The 22,139-nt window shown below is 36.8% G+C and overlaps 1 protein-coding gene across 14 annotated transcripts in view; it reads left to right on the forward strand.

Moving 5' to 3' along the window:
• The window catches only part of CLASP2 (cytoplasmic linker associated protein 2), a 155,602-nt gene that overhangs the window by 129,493 nt on the left and 3,970 nt on the right, over positions 1-22,139 (forward strand). For 7 of the 14 annotated variants that reach the window (XM_057704453.1, XM_057704454.1, XM_057704443.1 and 4 more), the window contains 9 exons: positions 232-375; positions 7,063-7,206; positions 8,521-8,627; positions 9,944-10,097; positions 13,149-13,377; positions 16,946-17,139; positions 17,569-17,697; positions 20,198-20,404; positions 21,476-21,592. In XM_057704453.1, coding sequence (XP_057560436.1) covers positions 232-375; positions 7,063-7,206; positions 8,521-8,627; positions 9,944-10,097; positions 13,149-13,377; positions 16,946-17,139; positions 17,569-17,697; positions 20,198-20,404; positions 21,476-21,592 — 1,425 coding nt within the window. Of the gene's footprint in view, positions 1-231; positions 376-7,062; positions 7,207-8,520; positions 8,628-9,943; positions 10,098-13,148; positions 13,378-13,914; positions 13,963-14,331; positions 15,778-16,945; positions 17,140-17,568; positions 17,698-20,197; positions 20,405-21,475; positions 21,593-22,139 lie in introns of those variants that run through there. The other 7 variants (XM_057704441.1, XM_057704445.1, XM_057704447.1 and 4 more) reach the window with 4 other exon arrangements.

Consider the following 22,139-nt stretch of genomic DNA (forward strand, 5'->3'; position numbering starts at 1 on the left):
TTTATATTTGTCAAAAAAACAATCACCTAGGGACTTCCCTGCCAGTCCAGTGGTTAAGTCCACACTTCCACTGCAGGGAGTGCAGGTTTGATCCCTCGTGGGGGAACTAAGATCCCACATGCTGCGCAGCATGGCCAAAAAAAAAAAAAATCACCTAATTATTTCTGAAATGTTCTCATTGCCCCTCAATGAGCAGCTGATTGTCCTTTCTCATTGTGCATCCCTCTACAGGTGAAGGTTGCTATCCTCAAATACATAGAAACTCTGGCCAAACAGATGGATCCAGGAGATTTTATAAATTCCAGTGAAACTCGCCTGGCAGTGTCTCGGGTCATCACTTGGACAACAGAACCCAAAAGTTCTGATGTTCGGAAGGTATGTTTTAATTTAAGGTTTAGAAGATAAATTAGAAGAGCAAGTCAATGATTTTGGATTGCCAGTGAAGGAAGTTAATATTTTCAGGATGTTACCAGTTGGCATAGAGTTATTTACCTGGTGTTTTAAAGACCTTTTTAACAAAAAAAAACCCTCTCTTTTAAGTTTTATTTTAAATTTTATCCAATTAATATGAGTATAATTTGCAAACTTAGAATCAAAAATATCTTTTTGCCACAGTCCCAACCTCTAATCTTATAGTCATTCAAAGTATTTCAAATCTTTCCCCTTGCATTTACCTATGTATTTCAAATAAGAGTGTGCACTGTTTCTTGATTTATTAATTTTAGGGATTATTCTTGATCTGTTGATAAATTTAGTCATTATGTATCTGTCTGTCTACCTTTTTAAATGAAGACTTAACTTTCCCGTATCCTTTCCTATGTCTTTCCCCATAACCTTGAAAATACTTATGAATCAGTTGTTGGTAATCAGTAGAAAAGATTTAATTTTGACTGTGGAAGTATTCACTCCTACACCAAGTGGTTTTATTGTTGCCTCCTTCATTACAGAAGCTTTATTTGTCCTGGTATTAATAATTTGCCTTGTTTTTTATTTTCCTTTATTTTTCCCCCACGTGTTTTTTTAAGTATTTGTTAATAGGTTCAACATCTCTGTCACATGTTCATGGCTAAGATTTTCCATATGCTCAAAAACATAGGTTATTTATTTTCTGCGGCATTCCTTTCTAGACACTCTGTTCTCTTCACCATCTTCCTGAGACTTCTCTTCAACCCTAATCATTTGTTTCTTGCATCCTGTATCTAGCTCTATTGACAAAGCCAGAGTAATCAAAACAGTATGGTGCTGGCACAAACACAGACACATAGGTCAATGGAACAGAATAGAGAGCCCAGAAATAAAACCCATGCACACATGGTCAATTAACCTATGATAAAGTAGCCAAGAATATACAATGGGGAAAAGATAATCTCTTCAGTAACTGGTGCTGGGAAAACTGGACAGCTACATGTAAAAGAATGATATTAGAATATTCTCTAACACCATATACAAAAATAAACTCAAAATGATTTAAAGACCTAAATGTAAGACTGTAAAAGTCCTAGAGGAAAACATAGGCAGAACACTCTCTGACATAAATTGCAGCAATATTTTTTTGGATCTGTCTCCTAAAGCAAAGGAAATAAAAGCAAAAATAAACAAATGGGACATAATTAAACTTAAAAGCTTTTGCAGAGCAGAGGAAACCATAAAAAAACCAAAAAGACAGCCTATTGAATGGGAGAAAATATTTGCAAATGATATGACCGATAAAGGATAAATATCCAACATATATAAACAACCCATACAACTCAACATCAAAAAAATGAAAAACCCAATTAAAAAATAGGCAGAAGAACTGAGTAGACATTTTTCCAAAGAGGAAAGCAGATGGCCAACAGGCACATGAACAGACGCTAAACATCGCCTATCATCAGGGAAATGCAAATCAAAACCACAATGAGATATCACCTCACATGGATCAGAATGGTTATCATCAAAACAACACAGATAACAAATAATGTTGAGGGTGTGGAGAAAAGGGAACTCTCATACAGTGTTTTTGGGAATGTAAATTGGTGCAGCCACTGTGGAAAACAGTATGGAGGTGTCCCAAAAGACTAAAAATAGAACTACCATATGACCCAGCAATCCCACTCCTAGGCATATGTCCTAAAAAAAAAGAAAAGAAAGAAAAGAAAGAAAGAAAAAACAACCAAGAACACTAATTTGAAAAGATATATGCACCCAAGTGTTCATAGCAGCATTATTTACAATTGCCAGGATATGGATGGAAGCAACCTAAGTGTCCATCAACAGATGAATTTATAAAGAAGATGTGATATATATACACCATGGAATAATACTCAGCCATAAAAATTAATGAGATTTGCCATTTGCAGCAACATGAATGAACTTGGAGGGCATCATGCTAAGTGAAATAAGTCAGAGAAAGACAAATACTATATGATATCACTTGTATGTGGAATCTAAAAAATATAATTAGTGAATATAACAAAAAAGAAGCATATTCACAGATACAGAGAACAAACTAGTAGTTACCAGCAGGAGAAGGGCAATATGGGAGTGGGGAATTATGAGGTACAAACTATTAGGTATAAAGTGAGTCACAAAGATACAATGGGGATATAGACAATATTTTTTAATAAATATAAATGAAGTATAACCTTTAAAAATTGTGAATCACTATATTGTACACCTATAGCATATAATATTGTATAGCAACTGTACTTCAATTTTAAAAACCAAGCCAAACAAGACAAAAAAAAAAAAAAAAGATTAAGCAGAAATTAATAAAATAGAGAATAGAAAAACAATAGAGAAAATTAGTGAAGCCAAAAGTTGTGTTTTTTGGAAAGAGCAACAGAATTGACAAACTTTTAGCTAGATTAACAGAAAGAGAAGACTCAAATTACTAGAATTAGAAATGAAAGAGGGACTATTATTACTAACCTTACGGAAATAAAAAGGGTTATAAAGGAATGCTATAATATTGTATCCAATAAGTAGTTAAATGAAATGGACAGATCTCTAGAAAGATACAAACTACCACAACTGACTCAAGAAGTCAGTAGAACAAGAGATTGATTTAGTAATCAAAAAACCACTCACAAAGAGAAGCCCAGACTCAGGTAGCTTAACTGATGACTTCTACCAGACATTAATATCAGTTCTTCACAAACTCTTCCTTAAAAAACAGGAGAGGAAGGAATACTTTCCAACTCATTCTGTGAGGCCAGTTTTTTCTTGGTAACAAACCCAAAGACATCACACACAACAAAGAAAACTATAGATCATTATCTCTTACAAATATGGACACATTTAATCCTCAACAAAATACTGGCAAACCAAATTCTGCAATATATTAAAAGAGAATTATACACCAAGACCAAGTGGAATTTATCCCAGGAATGCAAGGTTAACATCTGAAAGTCTGTTGTAGTACTCCATATCAATAGTAAAAAAACAAAAAGCACATGATCACCTCAACAGAAAAGGCATGTAGGGACTTCCTTGGTGGTACAGTGGTTAAGACTCTATGTTCCCAATGCAGGGGGCCCGGCTTTGATCCCTGGTCAGGGAACTAGATCCCACATACATGCTGCAAGTAAGAGTTTGCATGCCGCAACTAAGGAGCCTGTCTGCTGCAACTAAGGAGCCAGTGTGCCGCAACTAAGGAGCTGGCGAGCCACAACTAAGACCCAGTACAACCAAATAAATAAATAAATTTTTTTTTAAAAAGGCATCTGGCAAGATCTAACATCTTTCATGATTAACAACAAAATAAAACAAAACAAAATCTTAAACTGGGACTTCCGTGGTGGTCCAGTGGTAAAGAATCCATCCTGCAATGCAGAGGACATAGGTTCGACCCCTGGTTGGGGAACTAAGATGCCACATGCTGTGGGGCAACTAAGCCCGTGCACCACCAGTACTGAGCACACGCACCTCAGCTAGAGAGCCTGTGTACCACAAACTACAGAACCAACATACCCTGGCACCTGCACGCTGCAATTAAAGAAGAGAAAACCTGCACACCACTAGAAAGATCCCGTGTGCCACAACTAAGACCCAACACAGCCAAAAAAAAAAAAAAAATCCTAAGCTAAGCAGATTAGCAAGGGAAGGGAACTTCCTAAAACCAATACAGGGCACCTCCAAATATCCACAGCTACTTAATGGTGAAAGATTGGATGCTTTCTCCGTAAAATCAGGAACAAGACATGGATATCTGCTCTCACCACTTCTGTTCACATTGTGGTGGAGTTCTAGCCAGGACAATTAGGCAAGAAGAAAAAAGAGAGAAAGGAAGAAAAGTAAAACTATTTCTATTTGCAAATGATGCAATTGTATATATAGAAAATCCTTCAGAATCACTGAAACACTATTAGAACTAAGAAGCACGTTCAGCAGGGTTGCAGGATACAAAATCAATATATGAAAATCAGTTGTATTTCTAAACACTTGAAATGAACAATCCAAAATGAAAAGAAGAAAACAATTCCATTTACAATAGCATTAAAAGATTAAAATAGGGATAAATTTTTGAAAGGAAGTGAAAAATTTATTGTACAAGCTGTGAAACAATATTGAAAGAAAGTAAGGAAGATTTAAATAAATGGAAAATCGTTCCATGTTCTTGGATCAGAATACTTAATATTGTTAAGATGGCAGTACTCCCCAGAGTGATCTACAAATTCAATGTAATCCCTACCATATTCCCAGCCGGCTTTGTAGAAATTGACAAGATGATTCCAGAATTCATAATGGAATTCCAAGGAACCCATAATAGCCAGAACTTGGAGGGAAAAGAGTAGGAGGACTTTACACTTCCAGATTTCAAAACCTAATACAAAGTAATAGTAATCAACGCAGTGTGGTACTAGCATAAGGACTGACAGAAAGACCAGTGGACTAGAACCCTGTCTATGGCCAATTGATTTTCGTTAAGGGTGCCAAGACCCTTCAATAAGGACATTACAGTCTTTTCAACAAATTGTACTGGGGCAACTAAATAGCCACATGCAAAAGAATGAAGTTGAACCCTTACCTCACACCATATACAGAAATCAATACAAAATGTTCCAAGACTTAAATGTAAAACCTAAACCTAGAAAACTTCAAAGAAAACAGGGATAAATCTTCATGACCTTAGATTTGGCAATGGATCCTAACCAAAAGCACAAACAACAAAAGGAAAAATAGATCAATTGGATTTCAACAAAATTAAGAATTGAGGATATTCCAAGACCAAAAATACTGATGTGACTGTAGAAACCATTGATTGGCACGTTTTGAGTAAGGGAATGATATGATTTGATTTATGTTTTTAAAGATTATTCTGACTAATGTGACAAAAATGGACTGTTGCTATGTTGCATAAGGGAGAAGAGGTTAGGAGAGGTAGGGCTGATATTAAAAGGAACCTAAGTTTTCATCTAATATAGTAGGAAATCACTAGAAAATGTTTCTAACTGATAAATCAAGAAATAATTATATAAGCCCATGAATACCTGACTATCGGTAAAAACAAGCATTACAAAGAAGAACTCTCTGGAGAGCTGAACAGGGTATTGAGAACTATAAAACCTTTTCTAAAAAATTGTTTTTTTTTTTAATCATATGTATGTGTTACTTTTATTTAAAGACTAGAAAAATTGTTTTTAAATAAATATAAGATGTAGCTAGTAAAATAAATGTGACATTAAAATATAAACTAACAGAAATGAAGGACTTCATCAAAATATACTAAAGCTATTGGTTTTTAAATCATGCAGTTTAAACCTGTGTTATTTGGTGCAGAAATGGACAAAGATCAATGGAATATAAAAGAGGGTCCAAAGAAACAGGTTTATATAGAAGATTAGTTCATGGTAAGGGTGTCTCATCAAGTCATGAGGAAAGGATACACTCATTGGTTTGAGAACAGTTGGGCTGTCTGTCTCTAGAGGTAAAATAAAGCTGAATTTCATACACCAAAATAAAATCTAGGTGGAATAAAGTATACCTTAACAATTACTAATTCATTTGCTCAAATTAACTTGAGATCCTTTCGCTGTTCCAAAAAGGTTCCAAAAAGACACAAGATCATATTTGTTTCAAAATCCAAATAGCTTTATTTGAACATTATTAACATGTTAGAGTACACACCCACGCAATGTATTCTTTGTTCTTTTTTAAAAAATGGCTCATGTTATAGCTGTTTTATAATTTTTTCCTTTAGCAGTTTGTAATAGTCCTTTCCCAATCTCCTCGTGTATAGAGCTACATCATCTTTCAGGGCTGTGTTGTGTAGTCTGCCATTGCGCCAATGTAACTTAACTTCACCATTCCCCTCCTGTTGGGTATTAGATGTCATAAACATGTAACACTTAGGTTTTCGTAGAGTAGGGTCAGAAAGGGTCCAGAAAAAGATGTGCACGTTTGGATACAAGTCATGATCATGAACTATTTGGGTTTCTTTCTCCTCTCAATTAAGTTTCTATGTAATTTGAATTTCACAGTGTGGTTTTTAGTAACTCAGTTGATTACTTTAGAAGAATAAAGGAAATTTGTTTTCTTAACTGATCTGAGTAACTTTCTGTTGTTCCCATTTTCACAAAAACATTAGACCAATTTTAGCTTCTAGTTGTAGATTTGTTAAGATTAGCTGCTTTGAGAGGACTAGATACAGCTAGTTAATTTAAGAATCGTATATTGAGAAAATGAAAATTAAAGTGCTGAGTTGCTCTTGATGGGCTTTGTATAGCTTAGGGATGTAGTTCCTTATTTCCATCCTTTCCATCCTCTTGTAATCATTAGGAAAACTGAAGTAGTAGCATATATTGATAGAGTAACCTAGAAACTATCTGATTGACTTTTGCCATTGATTGTTAGGTCATATTTGTGGTCATACTTTTCATATTCCCTTCTTACTTTCAAAAAAAAATGGTAAGTCAAATATTTTTTGTTTTTATTCTTCCAGCAAAGAAATTTGAAAGCATATAAGAAGGCCTTGGGAAAGATGGCCTTGTGCTATTGAACAGAAATGTTGAGTGAAGAAAATGGTCTCCTTTGAATAACTAAAATATATTCATCAGCTTCTTGTATGTCTTTGTTTTCTAGGCAGCACAGTCAGTCCTGATTTCCTTATTTGAACTCAATACCCCAGAGTTTACAATGTTATTAGGAGCTTTACCAAAAACTTTTCAGGATGGTGCTACCAAGCTTCTTCATAATCACCTTCGAAACACTGGCAATGGAACCCAGGTCTTTTTCATTTATTTTCGTGACCATTGTGTAATGTGAAGATTGGTTAACAATAATTGCTTTTTTTTTTTTACATGAAGTAAACTTTGATCCTGATATACAGTTTTTGCATCTGCATTGGGCAGAATTAAATATTTTCCTAGAAAGAATAAAGGCCTTAGGCCCATCATGTTTCTGTTATAATTTGGTGTACATTAGGGTGGGGTGAGCCATGGCCAGGGTATGAACAAGGAAAGTGGAATGTAGCAGAACTTAGATGAGGGCATCAGCTTTGCAAGCCGTGAGAATTAGGACACGCTGCTTAGATGGAACTAATTGTTATTTGAGGACTGGAAAGGATGACTTATTCCAGGAATAACAAATAAGGCCCAAGGAGGATAGTGCTTTAAAGCATGTGTTCACATTTAATAATTACAGGCTTGTCAGTCCATAGGTGCTTGGGTAATGCAGGATTTTGTTTTGGAGAAGTAGGATCTGAGTAAATGAAACATTAGTGTCATATCTAAATGGTATCGAACCATTTACATAATATGCCTGAAGAATTGTACTTAAGTTTTAAAAAGACAAAGAGTGATACCTTTGATAATGGATAAAGGAGAAAATAGATGCACTTATGGCAGGCTTAAGGTAAAGTCTAAGGGGAAAACAGTCTGATAACAATTTCTTGGGGCCAAAGTCAATTATCTTTTTAAAAGAAGGGGGAATTCCCTGGTGGTCCAATGGTTAGGACTCGGCGCTTCCACCGGTAGGGGCCTGGGTTTGATCCCTTGCCCGAGAACTAAGCTCCCATGAGCTGTGTGATATGGCCTAAAAATTAAAAATTAAAAATTAAAAAAAATAAAAGGAGGAGGGATTGGAATGTTTCATTGTAGCTTAAGAGATAGGCAAATTACTAATATGACCAGATTTTATTCCTTTGGTGTCTTTGTAAAAATTATTTGTAAATCAAGCTCAAGAGGGAACAAAATTTGAGCATTTGTAATGGTTGGAGGAAGGAAGTTGTCTCAGAACAAGAAGCTAATTTAAAATTGTTAATTTGGGATCTCATTTAATCTTTGAGGAAAAAGATGTTGTGGTAATATTTGAGAAAAGGAAGTGGGTAAGAAGAACAAAAAGACTTAAAGAACTAGATTCCTGAATGGGAAGAAGGTTTTTTCCCACAGAAACTAGAGAAAAGTACACAAGTATTAAAAATAATGACCTGTAAATATGGCTCTTTCATATTGTTCAACATCTTGATTTTATGGCTTCCTTAAGAGCCTCTTGGTATAACCGCCTGTCATGTGTTAATGTTTATTTGACTTCGTCCATCAGGGTTCCATGGGGAGTCCCCTGACAAGACCAACACCACGGTCTCCAGCCAACTGGTCCAGTCCTCTTACTTCTCCTACCAACACATCACAGAATACTTTATCTCCAAGGTAATAAAAGCATTATTTTCCATTATGGTTTGTATCTGCAGATTCCCATTCTTAGAAAAAGACATTAATATAATTCCAATTGATTTCTACTCGACTGAAAGGTCTTAGACACATAGAAACTTAGCAAATTTAAAAAATGTTAAGTTTATTCCAAAACTAACCCTTTAGTTGATAATAACGTATAAGATATGGAAATGTTTTTTGTAAGTGACAGGAAACCTTAGGGACCCAGCTTATGAAGTCCTTAACTCATTAATGGACTGACATTTTTTCCCCTTCTCCTGGCCTTTTAAAAAAAAATCGCCTAGGGAATTCCCTGGTGGTCCAGTGCTTAGGGGCACAGGTTCAATCCCTGGTCAGGGAACTAAGATATCCCCTAAGCCACACGGCCAGAAAGAGTAAAATAAAATTAAATTAAAATTAAAAAATTTGCCTAGTAGGTCATATTCGTAGTTATCAGCTTGATTTTTGTTATGAGCCATATACCATAGCATATGCTTCATCATAATCGTTGCAATTATAAGATACTTCATTATACTATAGAACATATTGCAAACTTATGATCTAGCCTATTTGTTCCATGTTATACATATGACAATTTTGATGGCAAAATTCCAGTCAGTTGAATTTTAGAATCTGATTATAGAATTCAGATCAGCAACACTTACATTCATTGTTAAAAATTCTCCGCCTTCTTACAAATTTCTGTAAAATACATTTATTTCCTCTTCAAGCAGTACCATTATTGTGAATCATCCACAGGGGTTAGCAGACTCTCTGTAAAGGGCCATATGGTAAATATTTTAGGCTTTGCAGGCACACAGTCTTTGTCACCTCTACTCAGCTCTGCTGTTATAGTGTGAAAATAGCCATAGATAACAGCTAAATAAATCCAGCATTGCTATGTTCCAAAATTTTATTTATGGACATTGAAATTTGAGTTTTATGTAATTTTCACGTCATGAAATGTTATTGTTTTGATTTTTTTCTCAACTATTTAAAAATGTAAAAAAATCCTTAGGTTTCAGGGGTCATAATTTGCTGGCCCCTGGTTAGTCAGAACATTTTTGAAGGTGAAAAGACAAACCAGTTGTTAAAGACTGTGCATTCTAGAGTCACTGTGCTGCCTTTGATGGGCAAACAGGGGGACACGTTCTTTAGCCATTTGTATCTGTCAGGTTTTGTTTTGGTAATTATGCTTTAGAGCATATACATCCTCTAATCCTGTCTTTATAAATGTCCTGTGTAATCTCCTCAAATGTATTTATATTTTAAAACTACCCATGAATGAAAATTAATGGTTGTCTTTTTCATAGTGCATTTGATTATGACACGGAAAATATGAATTCTGAAGATATTTATAGCTCTCTTAGAGGTGTCACTGAAGCAATTCAGAATTTCAGCTTCCGTAGTCAAGAAGATATGAATGAGCCATTGAAAAGGGATTCTAAAAAAGATGATGGTGATTCAGTGAGTATTTGAATATTCTTACATTGCACACATTTTCATTAAAAGGTTTTAATTTTGTTTTATTTTTTATTTATTTATTTATTTATTTATTTATTTATTTATTTATTTATTTATTTATTTGGCACACGGGCTTAGTTGCTCTGTGGCATGTGGGATCTTCCTGGAGCTGGGATCGAACCCGTGACCTCTGCACTGGCAGGCAGATTCCCAACCACTGCACCACCCAGGAAGCCCTTGTTTTATTTTTAAACTTTGCTTTCTGTCATTTTCAAATATAATTTTCCAGGGGTCAGTTACTCAGTATTTACTGAGTATCTACCATGTGCTAGGCACTGTTCTGGGTCTTAGATTTACAAGGCAGAGTCTCTGCTCTCAAGTTCCTTGTGGATTTTTGGATAGATGAGTACTGTGGAGTTTGAGGTTAGAATCTAAACTGAATCTATCTTAGATTAAGTGCTAAGGGAAGAAGACATTTGCACTGAGACCTAAATAAAGCCATACAAGACCTAGGAGAGAAGAGTTCCATAAAAGAAATAACAAGTGCAAAGACATTTAGATGGGCACAAGCTTTGTACAGTTGAGAACCAGGATGACAGCCACACTCAGTGCAGGGGGAGCATTATGAAAGAGTGGAAGATGGGAACATGGGCCAGATCACATGGTTCTTGTAGGCCAAAATAAGGTGTTTAGACTTTTCTTTTATTCCTGTTCAGTGTAGTGATAGTGATTCATTTCATCTGTTTATGTGGTTCCAATTAAGAATGTTATGACCCATCTTTCTGACATTTGTGAATATTACTGTTCAGTTTGTTACCTCTGCCATCATACAAAAAGTTGCTTTTTTTTAACTCTGTTTCTTCTTAGACTTTTCTCTGACCGCTTAGACTTTTCTCAAAACAAGCTATCCCACCATTTCCTGTGGAATCTATGGTTTCTCAGTGTTTGGAAAATTGTAGAACATTACAGCAGCAAATCTCTAAAAGGCCCCCTCCTCTGCTTCCTGACTTTTTTCCTGCTATTATTTTTCTCCCCATGCATGTATGGCAGATGAGCCTAGTAAACTGGATGCCAAAAACCTGCTTACCACTCATAGTGAAGGTTCCCTGCCCCAGAAGCTGCCTATGGTAGCAATGACAGATTCGTAAGAGTCACTGCTTAATTGATACTTTCTCCCCCCACTGATAGCAGGGTACAGTGTCGGGAGCTCAAGTAGTGGATTCTGGCAGAGGTGAGTTTGGCATTTACTCACTAGTCAGGTTATCACTTCTAAGCCTCCATGTCTTCCTAAGGAAAATAGGGTATTACTGCATACTTTAAAAATTATTAGGCATATAATTAATCATATGACGCCATCCAACCCAGACCTCTCTCCTAATTTCCAGATTCATACATCTAGCTGCTTGTTTGAACTCCTGATCTTTCCTCCTAAACTGTTCTTTTCTATCTCAGTTGATAGCAGTGCTAGTTGCTCACCCAAAAACCTTGAACAGAACAGTTGTCCTTGTCCCGTCTCTTTTTCTCATCCTCCCTACTTGGTCCATCAGGAAATCTTTTGACTCTAACTCCTGGTGGTGCAGTAGTAGTTAAGAATCCTCCTGCCAGTGCAGGGGACACAGGTTCGATCCCTGGTCTGGGAAGATCCCGCATGCCGCAGAGCAACCACAACTAGTAAGCCTGTGCTCTAGAGCCCACGAGCCACAACTGCTGAGCCCGTGAGCCACAATTACTGAAGCCCACGCACCTAGAGCCCGTGCTCTGCAAGAAGAGAAGCCACCGCAATGAGAAGCTTGCACACTGCAACGAAGAGTAGCCCCCACTCGCTGCAACTAGAGAAAGCCTACATGCAGCAACAAAGACCCAACGCAGCCAATAAAAATAAATTTATTTTAAAATATATATATATAAGCCACAGTCTACATGATAGACTTTTTTCCCTTGTTATCCCTTGTTACTTCTCTTGCCTCATCTCCTACTGCTCTCCTCTGCTTTAGCCACATGCCTCCTTGCTGTTCCTTTATCTTACTGGGCATGCTTTTGCCTCAGGGCCTTTGTCTTGGCTATTCCCTCTGCCTTAAGCATTCTTCCTGCAGATAGCCATGGCCAGTTTCCTCACTTCCCCCAGGTCTTTGCTCCAGTGACTTTTCAGTGAATCTTACTCTAACCACCCTGTTTAATCTGCAGCCTCCTCCCTCTGCACCTCGGCACTCATGATCTCTTTAATACTGTACTGCCTCCCATACACTAATTACCTCCTACTGTACCCACATACGTTACTCATTCATTATGTTTTCTTAATGTCTCTGTCCCTCCACTAGAATGTAAATTTCATGAGGACAGATGCATTCTCTCATTTGTTCACAAATATATCCCCAGTGCCAAGAGTGATACCTGGCATGGAATAGGTGCATAGCAAATATTTAAAGAATATTTGTGAAGCACCTAGCTAACGACTTGGCACATAGTTGCTCAGTAGATGGTGGCAGTGGTGATACTGATGATGGTAATTGACATTGTGTTAATGTGCCCAAAGGCCATCAGGCATCCTTCCAGAAGTTATGCAGTCTTTTTAGGCCTTTTTTTTTTTTTCTTCTCTTAAGTGGGCTTTTTTTTTTTTTTGGTTTTCTTATACATTGTTGACATACTGTCATATAATTTACAACCTTAATGAAACCTGGGAGCTTTTAGTTCTGTGTTGCTAATGAAAGTCCTTTTGTATCTTTTACTGGCATAGAGAAACTGTTGCTAATCACATTGTATATATTGTTTGATCAAGCCATTGGCAAGGAAACTATAGGAATCATCAGAGACAGCATTCTTTTACAGTTCTTATTTGCCCTTATGGCTGTGGTTTCTCTACATCTTTGCTATAAACTGTGACTTTTTGAATGTAAGTTTTAACTCATGTTGATTTCCGTTACTTAATTTTTTTTCAACTGATTATTATTACCTTTTAAAATAGCCTTTCAAGCAGTAGGGAAATACCTTTTTAGAATTTTGAAGAGATATTTAAAAGTGAGTTAATTTGCTATGCCTTCCCCTTCCCATTAATAGATGTGTGGCGGTCCTGGGATGTCTGACCCAAGAGCAGGAGGTGATGCTACTGACTCCAGCCAAACAGCCCTTGATAATAAAGCTTCATTGCTTCATTCGCTGCCTGCTCACTCCTCTCCACGCTCTCGAGACTATAATCCGTATAACTATTCAGATAGCATCAGTCCCTTCAATAAGTCTGCCCTCAAGGAAGCCATGTTTGATGATGATGCTGACCAGTTTCCTGATGGTATGTCCTGGGTCCTGCCGCTACTGTCTGTGTTTTGGAGGAGTGGTACTCAATGAAGCAAAGGAAATATGCATGCTCTTTTATTGTAACTCCCTAAAAAAGTAAGGATCTTTGGGGGTGGGAATGTTCTCTCCCATCTTCTAGGAGCTCTTTTCTAGTGGTTCGGTAGTTTTCTTCCCCACAATGAGAGACAGATTAGTCATTCTGATACCATCCTTGAAATCAAGAAAACCTTAGTGACCTGCCAGAAACAACTGAAACCAGTTATAGCTTATAAATTTAGTCTGTCTCTAGACACATTTCATTTAGTTATTAATTTTTATACCAGAATGACAAAACCCTTTGAAAGGATACCCATTCTTCACAATAGCCTTTTAAGTGTGAAGTCATTAACTCTTTAATAAGATATATTCAAGGACCAAATATGGGAAAAGGTACCATTAAGATTTAGAGTTGGTTTAGGTCTAAGCTTTAACACTTACTAAGCTGTATCACCTGGGAGGTTGGTTGACCTTCCTGAATCTCACTTGTCCCTAGGTTGGAGATGCTGTGTTACCTGCCCTTCTGATCACAGTATGCAGCAAGGTTTGGATAAGATGTATAAGAACTGCATATGGCTGGTTCACTTCACTGTGCGGCAGAAACTAACACAACATTTTAAAGCAATTGTACTCCAATTTTTAAAAAAAAATGTATAAGAACTGACTATAAAGTACAAAACTGCCAATGTTTTACTCATTTTTAATAGTAGTAAGGAGTTACATTTTTTCCTCTGCAAGTCACATGATCCATTAATTCTTTTTTTAACTAGAGTTAAGTAATGTATAGTAATACATAACTTTATGTAGATAAATTTGAAAGTCTCCCCCTCAACACTGTTTTTTCATACTTTGATACTTTCAAGTATGTTATTTCATACTTAGGTAATTTCTGATTTTCCCTTTATCCCCTCAGTGTTGCTGTCAGTGAACATATTTCTGCATAAACTTTTATGCATGTATACAGGTAATTCTAAGAGATTTCTAGGGGTAGAATTGCTCAATTAAAGGATACGTAAGCTTGATTTGAGAGTTAATACCAATTACCAACTCAAAACACTTGGCCAGTTTAAGTAGTACTGATTTCCTCCCCAACCCAGAATATTGAAGTGTTTTTACTTTTTGTCTTTGTGATGGATATAATAAAATAGGTCATCCTAATGAGCATTTCCTCAGTTGTTAGGAAGATTGAGAAATTAGATATCAGATTATTTTTTAATTTTTGTAATTTTGATAAGTAGAAAAATATCTTCACTTCTGTATTTCTTTGATTACTAAAGAGGTCAATGAATCATATTTTTACCAACATGTTATGTTAAGAGACAGTGTATCACAAATATCACAAAGGCAAAATTATAACAACATACCAAACTGTCTGAGTTATGAAGAATCTATAAAATTGCCACAATTATGCACTTTGGTGTATTTTAATCTGTCATAAGTCACTGACTATGTTGAGGTTTAGTCATGATAGCAACATAACAGGAGTGTGTGAATAAACTGGACCTAGCAGCAGAGTGCCCTTGAAACCCTGAGTAGTAGCTATAGCCTGGTGATTAAGACCAAGCTTTAGCAGCTTTGATATTTAAATTATTTATGCACAGATGTCACAACTGACATTTCTTACTTTGGCTGCTATATATATATATACACATATGTATATATATGTATAGGTTTTTTTTTAAGTATTATTTCCTCAGGTTTCTGAATCCCCTTAAGTGAAATATAGTTTTTCTTCCCTACTTGTTGTGGGTTTCCTGAGACATACAATGTCAGGCCATTGGTATCTCCAGGTCAGTGGCTAACTAGCTGGCAGGATGAGGCACAGTAGCTTCTGCTTTTATGGACCAGGTGTGAACTATCTGGCAAACTACAACCCCAAGGTTCATTTTTGGGAAAAGTGCTCCTTCCTCTTGAGCCTTTCCTTTTGTAGTCAGCAACCCTCTCCAAAAGGCCAGGATGCTCATGCCAGGCGGAGCCACAGAGAATACAACTCCACAGTGACAGCTGTCTTTTCTGGAGACTTGGGAGAGGGAGTGGCCCCAGGTGTACCTTCTAGGCTCAGGCACCATGTTCTGTGATTATTTTATTCCAGAGAAGAAGTTAGAAGGGAAAAGAATCTATGGCACAAGCTCAAGTGAATGCCTGCCCAAGTCCCTCAAACCTGAATTTATCATGTATTTTATCATCAAAAGAATTTAGGAAGAACTCTGGTATTTCATGTTCTAATGCGAACTTTTGTATTTAACTGTCTTTCCTACAAAGGTGACTCAAAAGCATTATCTGATTACTTTGAAAAATAATGTGTCCTTTAACATTCATAAAATTCATGAGTTCATAATTATACTCTAAAAAAAAAGAAAGCAAAAACAAATGATAACTCCTTAATAACCACTGGGCCCAATCTTGACTCTGAAATTTAAAAGGAAATATATTAGGTATCTTGCCTTCTCTATCAGACTGTATTTCAGGGTAGTCAAAATAGCTCTAGTTGATAAACTCACTCTCTCAGAAGAATTCCAACCCATTTTTAACTCCTAATAAAATAATTGATTTAGCAGCGTTAGTAGGTGAAATCATTTGTTAAAACTGTTGGGGGAGAGAGAGAGACCTAGAGATTGTCATAACAGAGCGAAGTAAGCCAGAAAGAGAAAAACAAATACCGTATGCTAACTCATATATATGGAATCTAAAAAAATGGTACTGATGAACCCAGTGACAGGGCAAGAATAAAGATGCAGATGTAGAGGATGGACTTGAGGACACGGGGCTGGGTGGGGGGTGGCAGGCAAAGGGGAAGCTGGGATGAAATGAGAGAGTAGCATAGACATAGATACAGCACCACATGTAAAATAGATAGCTAGTGATGATGGGTGATGCTTTAGAGGGCCAGGATAGGGAGGGTGGGAGGGAGTCGCGGGAGGGAGGGGATATGGGGATATATGTATAAATACAGCTGATTCACTTTGGTGTACCTCAAAAACTGGTACAAGAGTGTAAAGCAATTTTATTCCAATAAAGAGCTTAAAAAAAAAAAAGTGATGCGGAACTTTACAATGGTGGGATCAAGTTGTCACCAGTTAAATTCAGTGATCATTTATTAGTATTGCTAAAAATTGAGTATCCAGACACTGTGTGCCTCCTGGCATGACAACATGGAAATGCATGCTGAAGTGTGTAAGGATAAAATGATGCATTTGGCATTTGCTAGAAATATTTCAGAAAAAAATGTTGGGGGTGGGGGATGAAGATGATGTAAGAATGGTAAAATCTTAATATTTTTTAAATCTGGGTGATGGGAATTCATTATACAATTCTCTCTTTCATGAATTTTTATTATAAATGGTTTCAAACTAGCATTGAGGTTTTGGGGATGACAAATGGAAAATATTACTTAGTCATTTTTCTTTGTTTTTGGTTTTTTTTTACAACCAACTTTCTGTGTTTCATGATGTTATAACGTTGTCATCCCCATACTTGTGAAGGTTGACCTATAAAGTTACAGAATTAACATCGTGTCCTTATGACAGATCTTTCCCTAGACCATTCTGACCTGGTTGCGGAGTTGTTGAAGGAGTTGTCTAACCATAATGAACGTGTAGAAGAAAGAAAAATTGCCCTCTATGAACTCATGAAACTGACACAGGAAGAATCTTTCAGTGTTTGGGATGAACACTTCAAAACAATATTACTTTTATTGCTTGAAACCCTTGGGGATAAAGAGGTAAATGGCAGAATATGTAATCAATAGCCTGTTTTTCCCTTCTTGGATTGCCTGTTATTGCCTGTTAATCAAGCACTACACAGATTTGGAAATCGGGGAAATGAGTCTCTTCTGCTGCTTTTTTCTGCGTGAAATTTTCACTGTAAAGTACTTTTTCTTCCCAACCAAGTAGCTCAGTGATTTTGAACAATTGACAACATATTTGCATTTTTGAATTAGTTTTTCAGAAGTAAAACTTCCTTTTTAATAGTCAGAATGTAGTAGTTCTTGGTTTCTTTAAGAAGTATGTTTTCAACTAGAGCTGTAAAAACTTAATTGTGTAATATACCACATACTTTATGCAGTAAGACCCTTAAGTTACAGAAATGGAAAATGTAAAAGATCATCTACAACCCAAAATATTAAAAACATTAAAATATTTCTTCTTAGCCTACAATCAGGGCTTTGGCATTAAAGGTTTTACGAGAAATCCTAAGGCATCAACCAGCAAGATTTAAAAACTATGCAGAACTGACTGTCATGAAAACACTGGAAGCACATAAAGATCCTCATAAGGAGGTGAGTTATCCGACAGTTAAATTATTGTTTTGTTCTCAGTACTTCTGATGTTATTGCATGAAACATATAAACGTTGTTTGAAAAGTACTGTTAACAAGCATTTTCTTAATGTTCAGGGTAGTATCTAATTGAGAGGCAAACATATAATCTTTTCTATTAAACGAATTATATTGATATCATGGCTATTTACCTAAAATAGGTGAGCTTTAGGATATAATTTATGTGATTTCATTTTCTCCTTTAATTCACTTTTAGATTTCCACTTGAGTTCACCAATCATAACTTCACTTTCCATTTACCAATAAGTATTTCATTTTTTAAAATGAGTAATAAAGATAAGAATCATTATCATTTTAAAGTGATAAATTGCCTGTAGTAGCTAGATGTCTTAAAATTTTATTCAATAAAACGAGGACAACTTTCCTGAAAGAGTCCTGTAAACCTGTATGATCACATTATGTCAGGATATCCCCACCGCAACCAGTGATGTTGATGAGATAATCATAAGGACTTTTATTAAAACCTCAGAAGTAGTTAGAAAAGCAAGTTGCAAATAAGGGACTGCAATTCTAAGAGAAAGCTTCAGAGCAATAGCATTAGGTGTCTCTGGTAGAACCAAGACATAAGCAAAAGACAAGTCAAAAAAAGAAAGTTAAAACAGCAGTGAGGACTTCCCTGGTGGCGCAGTGGTTAAGAATCTGTCTGCCAATGCAGGGGACACAGGTTCAAGCCCTGGTCCGGTAAGATCCCACATGCCATGGCGCAGCTAAGGCTGTGCGCCACAACTACTGAGCCTGCACTCTAGAGCCCATGCGCTGCAACAAAAGAAGCCACCCCACTGAGAAGCCTGCACACCGCAACAAAGAGTAGCCCCCGCTCGCCACAACTCGAGAAAGCCTGCATGCAGCAACCAAGACCCAACACAGCCAAAAATAAATAAATAAAATAATAAATAAATCTTTAAAACAACAACAGCAGCAGCAGCAACAGTGAGACAAAATAGATTAAAGCTAAGTATAAGAGCTGAAACTGTAAAATTCTCAGAAAAAAAGTAGAGGTGTGAATCTTTGTTACTTTGGATTAGGCAGTAGTTCCTTAGATACAATGCCAAAAGCAGAAATAACCAACAAGGAAAAGAAGAGTAAATTGAACTTTATCATAATTAAAAACTTTTGTGCTTCAAAGGACACTCTCAGGAAAGTGAAAAGACAACCCACAACGTAGGAGAAAATTTTTGCAAATCATGTCTGAGGGACAAACAGCCATAATATATAAAAAGTTCTTATAACTCAGCAGTAAAAAGATAACTCAATTTTTAAATGAGCAAAGGATCTGAGTTGACATTTCTTCAGAGAAGATATGGCCAATAAGCACATGAAAAGATTCTCAACCTCATTAGTCTTAGGGAAATGCAGCTAAAACCACAGTGAAATTCCACATACATAACGAACAACAACAATAAGAAATATTGGTGAGGATATGAAAAAATCAAAATCCTCTGGGTAATTCACTTTTCAGAAACTATGACTGACTCTCACAGGAGAGTGAGCCATAATTTTTAAATCTACCTGAATTTTTAATCCGATTTTTAAAAAAATCCACCTGGTGTTTCGTAATGGTACATCTGTAGCATCTTGCTGAAGGCTTAAAAAATACTGTGTAATACATGTACTTTAGTTATCCACCTTCTAACCCAAATAAGGCCTGTTGCATACCAATTTTTACAAAAGATAAAATTGACATTCTTAAGCTATTATAGCTGAAATTAGCTCTAGGTCGTCTGACTTCCAGTGTATTTTCCACTGTACCTTTCTAAACACCTCTCACAAATTGAGAGCACAAGTGAGACACACCGAAGTAGCAGCAAAAGCAATAATTTGTATGTATTTTCAAGACCATCTTTAGAGATTACAGATTCCAATAAAAATATAGATAATTGTTTCTTCTCTTCCTTGCAGAACCAGTGTCTTACCCTCCCCAAGCCCAGTATAGAAGGAAAGAAAATCATTGTGAACAGTAGGGGAAATAACCTGTTAACCTGTTAACATATTAATGAAATGATTTTTATTTTGTTTTGCTAATAATGTGATAGCAGGGGCACAGGCCCTCCTGAAGCTGAGGGTCATAACAGTGAGCAGGGTCTCCAGCCACAGTATGATCCAGGTGGACGGAGCCTCCACTGCCCTGCAGGACTAGACCACAGTGTCATGGGAGAGTTGCTTTTAATCATTATATGAGCCAATGTTAAGAGAACACAAAAGAAGGGAGAATGATATAAAAAAGCACCACGTATCCATCTTCTAGCTTCAATAATTATCAACATTTTGCCAAATTTGTTTTATCTGTACCCTCACCCTTTATGTTTGTTTGTTTGTTTAATGTTTTAAAGAAAATCCCAGATATAGTGTCATACTGCATATTTCATGAAGTGAACACATCCAGGACACAGTATAAGTTTTACAAACCTACTTCCCCCTAAATGTTGACCTCTTTATTTTAGGTGGTGAGGTCTGCTGAGGAAGCTGCATCCGTGTTGGCTACTTCAATCAGTCCAGAGCAGTGCATCAAAGTGCTTTGTCCCATCATCCAGACCGCAGATTACCCAATTAACCTGGCTGCAATCAAAATGCAAACAAAAGTGATAGAGAGAGTCTCCAAGGAAACCCTTAACCTGCTTTTGCCAGAGATTATGCCAGGCCTGATACAGGTGAGCAGCAGCACCTGGAGGAATAAGCTGTGTGATACACTTGGGGTTCAGTTATTTTAGGCACTTACCAGGCAGCACTAGTGCCATGACCAAGCCTTCCTGCTGTCGTGGGCGTTCAGAGCAAAGACTTTCCATAATGAGCTCTGCGTGTGTGTGGTAGGATACACAGAACATAAAATCTACCACTTAGCCTAGTAACTTATCATTTAATGTGGTTCTTTCTGTGCATACAAACCCATACATATAAACACTTGAACAAAAATGAGATCATGTTTTGTAACATGCTTTGCTTAACTTAATCATAGATTGTGAACGTTTCCATCCAATAAATAATATTCTATAATGTAATTTTAGTGACTGACTAATACTACATAGTATGTTTATTAAGATACCTCTGGAAGAGAGTTAATCATTCATTTCTTTGTGCTTCTATAGTATTACCTTTGTGACTCTGTTCTAAGCCTAATACTACTAAGTGGTAAGGTCCTTGAAGATAAGAACCAAATCTCTTCCTTCTCTATCTATGCTTTGGTGCTAAGCACAGAATATACATAATAGGTGTGTGTTATACGTATAGTGGGGACTGAGTAGATGTTTGCTGGGTGGCTGACTTATGGTAATGGTAGGGATGGGCCAGATATTAAGCTTAATTCAGCGTGGATTATAGGAGTACCTTGACTGCCAGGCCAAGGAGTTAAGTTTTATTCAATAGTGAGGAGCTATTGAATCCCCTAAAACTGAATGCTCTAGGAAGGTCAATTCAGAGACTTTTTGCAGGGTGGACTGGCAGAGGGGCAGCCTAGAGTCAGAGAACTGCAGCTTCCCAGGCTAAGTAAATAAGAAAGGAACCTGATAAGAAAGGCTGACAGTGGAATGGGGGTGCCAAAGGGGACATGGAGGAGAGAAGGGCATGTCTCTGCTGGAAAAGGTGAGAAATTAACTTTGTCCAATCAGTAAAGCTCTCTCTCCTCCGCACACTTGAGACCTCCTCTTTGAGTTGCGCTTCTGTCTCTGTGGAATGGTACTTTCCTCAAATCCTGCAGGAGCGCTAACAAGGACTTTTCTTCCCAGGGTTATGATAATTCGGAGAGCAGTGTTCGGAAAGCTTGTGTCTTCTGCCTGGTGGCTGTTCATGCGGTAATTGGTGATGAACTAAAACCACATCTCAGTCAGCTCACTGGCAGCAAAGTAAGTAGTGGTGCTCTGTTCTGAAGATGGTGGCCGTGGGTCATTCTTCAAAATATAGTTCTTTGAGTATGTTAAAGAGTAAATTTGTTATTCGGATTTTAATTAGGCTTTGAGCATCCAACTTATTCCTCGTACCGTTTGCAGTTTAGCTGTTTTTACTTTCACATCTGTTACTTAGGTGAGGTCAGCAGTTTGGTAGAGTGGTTGGTAGACTGCTGTGAAAAACATGCCTAAGCTTCTGGTTATTTGTGATCATCAAGTGACTCTTCCCACTCCCACAACAAACCCTTACCCCCAAGGGCTGTTAATTAAGAATAAATAGTAGTTATATACCATGGACTTATATGTCCCAACATATGGAACAATTGAACACTTAAAAGATTCTTCCCTTTGAACTGTGATAATTGAGTATTTGTTCTCCTCCTCTTTCTGTTCTTACTATGATCACAATAAATGTTTAACTTTGGTTTGGTATGTTAAAATAAATTTTCTAATTAGTCCTTAAGATGCAAAAAAAAAAAAAGGTTTATGAACCAGTGAGCAAGAC

The sequence above is a fragment of the Hippopotamus amphibius genome, chromosome 13, assembly GCF_030028045.1.
Source record: "Hippopotamus amphibius kiboko isolate mHipAmp2 chromosome 13, mHipAmp2.hap2, whole genome shotgun sequence".
NCBI lineage: Eukaryota > Metazoa > Chordata > Mammalia > Artiodactyla > Hippopotamidae > Hippopotamus > Hippopotamus amphibius.